This window comes from Pongo abelii, chromosome 12, assembly GCF_028885655.2.
Source record: "Pongo abelii isolate AG06213 chromosome 12, NHGRI_mPonAbe1-v2.0_pri, whole genome shotgun sequence".
NCBI lineage: Eukaryota > Metazoa > Chordata > Mammalia > Primates > Hominidae > Pongo > Pongo abelii.
This window is the reverse complement of record NC_071997.2, coordinates 63,993,496-63,999,662: the sequence shown is the minus strand read 5'-3', so window position 1 is coordinate 63,999,662 and position 6,167 is coordinate 63,993,496. Positions and strand designations below refer to the sequence as shown.

General features: G+C 41.9%; 1 protein-coding gene across 1 annotated transcript in view; it reads left to right on the top strand.

Moving 5' to 3' along the window:
• Positions 1-1,701: 1,701 nt before the first annotated feature.
• PLEK (pleckstrin) overlaps positions 1,702-6,167 on the top strand; it is a 32,435-nt gene continuing 27,969 nt past the window's right edge. The window contains exon 1 of the mRNA XM_002811949.3: positions 1,702-1,901. Coding sequence (XP_002811995.1) covers positions 1,860-1,901 — 42 coding nt within the window. The 5' untranslated portion in view covers positions 1,702-1,859. The remainder of the gene's footprint in view (positions 1,902-6,167) is intronic.

Sequence of the window (6,167 nt, the reverse complement as noted above, 5' to 3'; positions counted from 1 at the left end):
ACACTCTTCTAAATACTTCAGTGTCTATCTTATTTAATCTTCAGAATGACCTCATTGGATAGGTGTTATTATCCCCATATTACAGATGAGAAAACTGAGGCACAAAGTAATTAACAAACTTGCTCATTTTCACATGGTCAGATTAACGGGTCTCAAAGTTTATTCTATGGAATATTAGTTTTTCAGGATTATATTGGTTTCCTGGGGCTGCCATAACAAAGTACCACAAACTGGTGGCTTAAAATAATGGAAATTTATTGTCTTACAGTTCTGGAGGCCATAAGTCTGAAATCAAGGTGTCGTCAGCACCATGTTCTCTATAGCAGCTCTAGGGGAGAATTGTTGTGTGCCTCTTCCAGCTTCTGGGGGTTGCCAGCCATCCTTGGCGTTCCTTGGCTTATAAATGCATCACTCTGTTTTCTGTGTGCCCTTTTCTTATAAGGACACCAGTCACATTGGATTAAGGGCCCACTTGCTTCAGTATGACCTCATCTTAACTAATTATATCTACAATGACCCTATTTCCAAATAAGGATGCATTCTGAAGTGCTAAGGGTTAGGACTTCTTTTTTGGGAGATCTAATTCAATTTATGACAAAAAAAAAGTTAATATGAATTGTTCAAAAAAGAATGCTACAGCCAAGTAAGTTTGGGAAACACCATTATAGTTTCCCAAACTATAGTACTTTGGCGGGGCGAAGGTCTTTAATTTGTTCATCGTTTAGAGGAGTTGCCAACCTGGGACTGCTATATAAAGTTTCTCAAAAACCTGTTTGATGATGGACTTCTTTTTACAGGCTGACTGTGGGATCAGCAGTCAATGTGGAACACCTGTTCTCATGCCTGATGTGAGGCAGTGGCACCCTAGCACATCCCTCCCTGGTCTTCTGCTTTCCCCTGTGACCTGCAGTGTCAACTTGAGACAACTTTTCTTCTCTGAGCCTGAGTTTCCTTACTCCAAGATAAGGAAAATAATATACTTTCCCTATGGGTTTGACGTGTGGACTCATTTTTGTTGTTGTTTGTTTTGAGATGAAGTCTTGCTCTGTCGCCCAGGCTGGAGTGCAGTGGCCCATTCTCAGCTCACTGCAACCTCTGCCTCCCAGGTTCAAGTGATTCTCCTGCCTCAGCCTCCCGAGTAGCTGGGACTACAGGCACATGCCACCATGCCCGGCTAATTTTTGTATTTTTAGTAGAGACAAGGTTTCACCATGTTGGCCAGGCTGGTCTTGAACTCCTGACCCCAGGTGATCCATCTGCCTTGTTCTCCCAAAGTGCTGGGAGTACAGGCGTGAGCTACCATGCCCAGCCCATGTGCAGACTAATTTAGTTTAAAATAAGTAGGCTGAGAAACACTTGATACAGGGCTTGGCATAGAGAGAAGTAGGCATTCATTTAGTAGTTAACTTTGTTATGCTAACCAGATGGTTCTGAATTTCTTGGCATTTTTATTAGGCATTTCCAGGATCTCAAGAATAATACCTACTCAGGACAATTTCCACCAACAAGTTTTTCTTGTTCATCTTCCTTTTCCTTTCATCACTTCTTTTTCTTTTTAAAAGAGGGATTTTCTGTATGGTAGTAAGAATTTCCCTTAGGTAAATATTCAACCCAACTGTGGTTTTAATAAGTCTCCAGCATTAGCAAGGAATGGGTGGTTTACTCTGCAGTTCCTTATTCTGATCTTCCACCTCAGTGAGGGGAAGAGGATGTGATCATGCGACTGCCAGCAGAAGGGAAATTGTGAAAGCGACCTGCTGTAGAAAAGGCAGCCCACAGCCACCTCAGCATGCAGAGGAGGCCCAGCTGCTGAGAGGAGGTGCCTGAGAGTGACCTTTGCAGCTGCCTGTCCAGCCAGCATGGAACCAAAGCGGATCAGAGAGGGCTACCTTGTGAAGAAGGTGAGCGAAGGTGCCACTTACCAGGGTGTCAGTGGACATGGGCTGGGGAGACTTGGGTCCAGCTCCACGGGCTACCTGCTCATCTTAGGAATGTTTCCTGCTCAACCAGTTGGGTTGAAATACGGGAGCGTGGTAGCACATAGAATGTTGGAGTGGGGTTAGGGGAGTGGGGATACTCATCCGGCCCCGGCTTCCTTACAGTTTGATATTACGGGTCTGAGAATTCCAGATGGCAGGGCCTGGAAGCTGGGGGTCTAAGCTAACTCCCTCCAGATTTAGACTATCCTTTCTAAGAGGTACACAGATGTGTTCTGTCAGAAGATACACTCCTCTTCTATGGAGGTTACTTGGAGATACTATTCATTTTTTATTTAAATTCCCCTTCTCCTCAGTTCTTTTTTTGGGAAGGAAGGAAAAAAAGTGATTAAAGAGTTGATATAATGATAAAGTAATTACGGCTTATTTCTTGGGCCATCTTCTGGGAATTGACACGTTAAAAAAAACCTCGTCTTTTTTTAATTGGGCTGAAATCTCTTCACTCACAATTCTTACTAAATTTGCATAATGTGGCATCGGGGTGGTAGATGCACTATTTTAAAGATTAGGGTACTGAAAAAGGCTTAGCCTCCCTGGTGTGCATCATGAAAACTGAATTTTCTTAGCGCTGTTGGTCTTTCTTCGGATGCTGAGTGTGTGCTGTGTGGTTGTGAAAGTTCCCCAGGATGTGAATTCACACATATGACTTGGCGTCCTGTGGGCAACACCTATATACACAGATATGCTCACACTAACCTTAGTGAGTGGATTGTTTCAGAAACGAGCTGAATGTAGTGCCTTCCTTCAGGTGCTTAGCTTTTTAGTTGAATGAACAGTCAATGCGAGTCTGTTTTAGGCTACTTATTTGTTTCACGTTTTAGCCCACAGTGTTCTACCTGTAAGGGGGGTTAAATAGCACACATTGCTGCCTGCTTCCATTTTGACTTCAGGCTGGAGGGACGCTAGGTCATCTGGACTAATTCCTTCATTTGCAGAAGAGGAGACAGACCCAGAAGGCTCGGTGATTGCCCCAAGTCACATGGCTATGACAGTTGTGACCGACCACCCCTTCGCTGATGCTTAGGTTTCTGATTCATGGCACTGAACTTTGTTCATTACTCCAGCATTTTCTTAAAGCAGATTTATTCCACGTTAGGATTTGTAGTGTATTTGTGATAGTACCAACTATAAGTTGGTACTGGAGAATAAGTGGGCCCTCAGCTGCTAATCTCTCTAGCCAGCTGTACTTTGAAACATCCTTTGGAAAAGACACACATATACATAGAGGTGTAAAAGATTCCTTGCAATAGGCACCAATAATAATTGGCGAGACCTGGTAATAATCAATGTTGACTTACTCCTTTCCTAGTCACTTGTGCTAGTATCCTGAGAAGAGCAAGTGAATGGAAACATTTCTGCAAGTTTTTGTTTGTTTTTTTAAACAATTAAAACCACCTTGCAATGAAAATTGCTGTTATAAGGTTTGTATGCTCATATTTTAATCTCCCTAAATTACAAAAATATGAAGACTAAATTTCTAATAAGTGAAGCTGTCTCACTAAAAAATGGGGATGATAGAGTCAGGGTTGTCAAGCACATGGATTTAAATTAATAAATAGTTTTAATTAGTGAGAGTAGTTCTCTTAGACTGTAAAAGCCAATCTAGAAAATGTGCCTGGAATTAAATAGTGAAATTTTGTATTGACAGTTTTACAATGTATATCTTCCATAATTTTCATGTTTACAAGTTACATCTTCCGTAATTACTGCATTTTTCTCTGGGACCTTTTGAACACTCTCTGATATAATGCATTAAGATTCTCTTTTTATTTTTTATTCTTCTAAAACTTTTATTTTAGGTTCAGGGGTATATGTGCAGGCTTGTTATATAGGTAAACTCCTATATAATATAAACTCCTGTGACAGGCATTTGTTGTACAGATCATTTTGTTACCCAAGTACTATGCCTAGTATCCAATAGTTATTTTTTCTGATCCTCTCCCTTCTCCAACCCTCCACTCTCACATAGCCCCCAGCGTCTCATTTGATATTTTTAAGAAATGTTTGGTCCAGAAATATTCCCTTGGTCAGCTGCAGAACTAAACCTAAAGACAGAGTTTCCCAAGAAGGTATTAAAGTCCTTAACTTCTTTAGACATTAAGTTTCTTTCAGTTACCTCATGTGTGGGTTAAAAACTGTATATTCAGGAATCTGACACATAATTGGTGTACATAAGCTGCATAAGACACTGATTATTTGTATCAGCATCAATATACACTTCAGTAGACAGTGGGGCCTCTCCTAGATGTTAATGGGGATATATACTGGTTCCTGAGTTGGTTGCCAAATTAATTATGAAGGAAGGGCCATAAAAATCTTTGAAAAGGCTCTTAGAAGCCTTGGCTATGGTTTTTGATATTAAAGCATGAAAAATAATAATAGAGAATCTTTCTCCATTCACTTTTTCTCTTATGCAGTTCAAGATACCTGGGTAGTAACAGAGAACATCTTTGTCCTGTGTCTTGTTTTATGAAATAATTTTATTGCAGATAAGATGTTTTGGGTGGAAAAAAGATAGCATTAGAAAATGCTGGTGCAGGAATTTTGTCAAGTCAGAAATCTTGGGGTCAATAGCGTTAACTGTAAAATGTTTCTGCTTTTCTTCTCTGCAAGATGACTGTTGACATTTCACAATTCAGGTTTCCTCTTTTGCCTCCTGAATAAGATCTCCAAATAAAGACAGTGGTTAAGAGGGGGAGGGAAAATACACGATTCTGTCATTTTCCAGCTTTTTCATTCCAAGTAACACCCATGTCTCTTTGCTTCAGAGTCTTTCACCTTACTTTTTTGTTTTAAAAAAGAGCACTTCTAGCCAACCATGGAGCAGCAAGCTGCTATACAAACATGACTTCATTTAATCCTAACCACCCTAAGTGATCCTCATCTTACAGATAAGAAAACTGAGGTTCACAGAGAATAAGTGACTCGCCCATAGTCAAACATGTGGCAAGAGGATGACCTAGGATTCAAATCCAGGCCTGCCTAACAGCAAAGCCTACCATCTCATTGATCTCAGGCAGCATTCTGAAAGGCAGGCTTACCCTGGCCTGCAAAAGAACTCACTAGAGCCAGAGCGAGGCGTGAACAAATTGTTTTGTGGGCAAGATTGGGTTTAATAACCTCAGCCTTCCTTCCTCTCTGTTTAGGGGGTTTCTTTCTGGCCAATAAACATGTTTGGAAGGTCCTCGAATACTTACTACTGAATTAGATATGTTCATCATCATAACTGGAAAAAAATGAGAGAGGAGCAAATTATATGCTCTGCATAACTTAGACTCCTCCAAGTCATGTCTCAAACCAGCCTAATTCCTAGAGGTTTATGGAGCAAGCTGTTGTTTCCAGGACGACCAACCTCACAAGCACTTGGCGCAGCAGCACTGACTCAGAAAGTGGCTGAGGGATTTGGATGTCCTTTGAGGCTGGGAGAAAGCATAGGAATCAGGGTGATGGGAAAGGGAAGGGCAAGCAGCAGGGACAGGAAAGGAATGGGCTGCAGAAAGCTGTGGTAGAAGCGAAGAGAGCCCGAGAGTCAGGGTCCTGGCCCAGGAGTTCTTTCCTGCATCTACCTTGTCTTCTAGGCAGGATGAAATAATCTCAAGCGATCTGTGCCTACTGATTCATCATCATTGTAATAGCTAACGCATGTGGTGTTTACCCTGAAGCAGGAATGGTTCCAAGCATTTCATGCCTTAATGCATTTATACAGCATACTTATGACAACTCAACAAAATGGAGACAATTATTATCCTTACTTAACAGATAAGGAGATCCAGGTACGGAGAGGCAAAGGGCCTTGTCCAAAGTCACACAGTTAATAAGTGGCAGAGCTGGTTTGCAACCCAGCAGTGTGGCCCCAGCATCACGCAGAGCCTAACCACTTTCTATGTGGCCCTCGTGGGCTCGTATTGCAATGACATTCTTTTCCAAAGCACTGTCACCATGATGAGGGTTACCCAGGGGAACCTTATGCCAGAGCGACTCCACAGTGTTGGCTACAAAACCGTACTCTTTTTTTTTTTTTTTTTTTTTTGAGACGGAGTTTTGCTCTTGTTGCCCAGGCTGGAGTGCAATGGCGCGATGTCGGCTCACTGCAACCTCCGCCCCCAAAACCGTACTCTTACCTGTCTCTAGGGTCGCCATTTTTCGAATGTATACTACGTGCTGGCCACT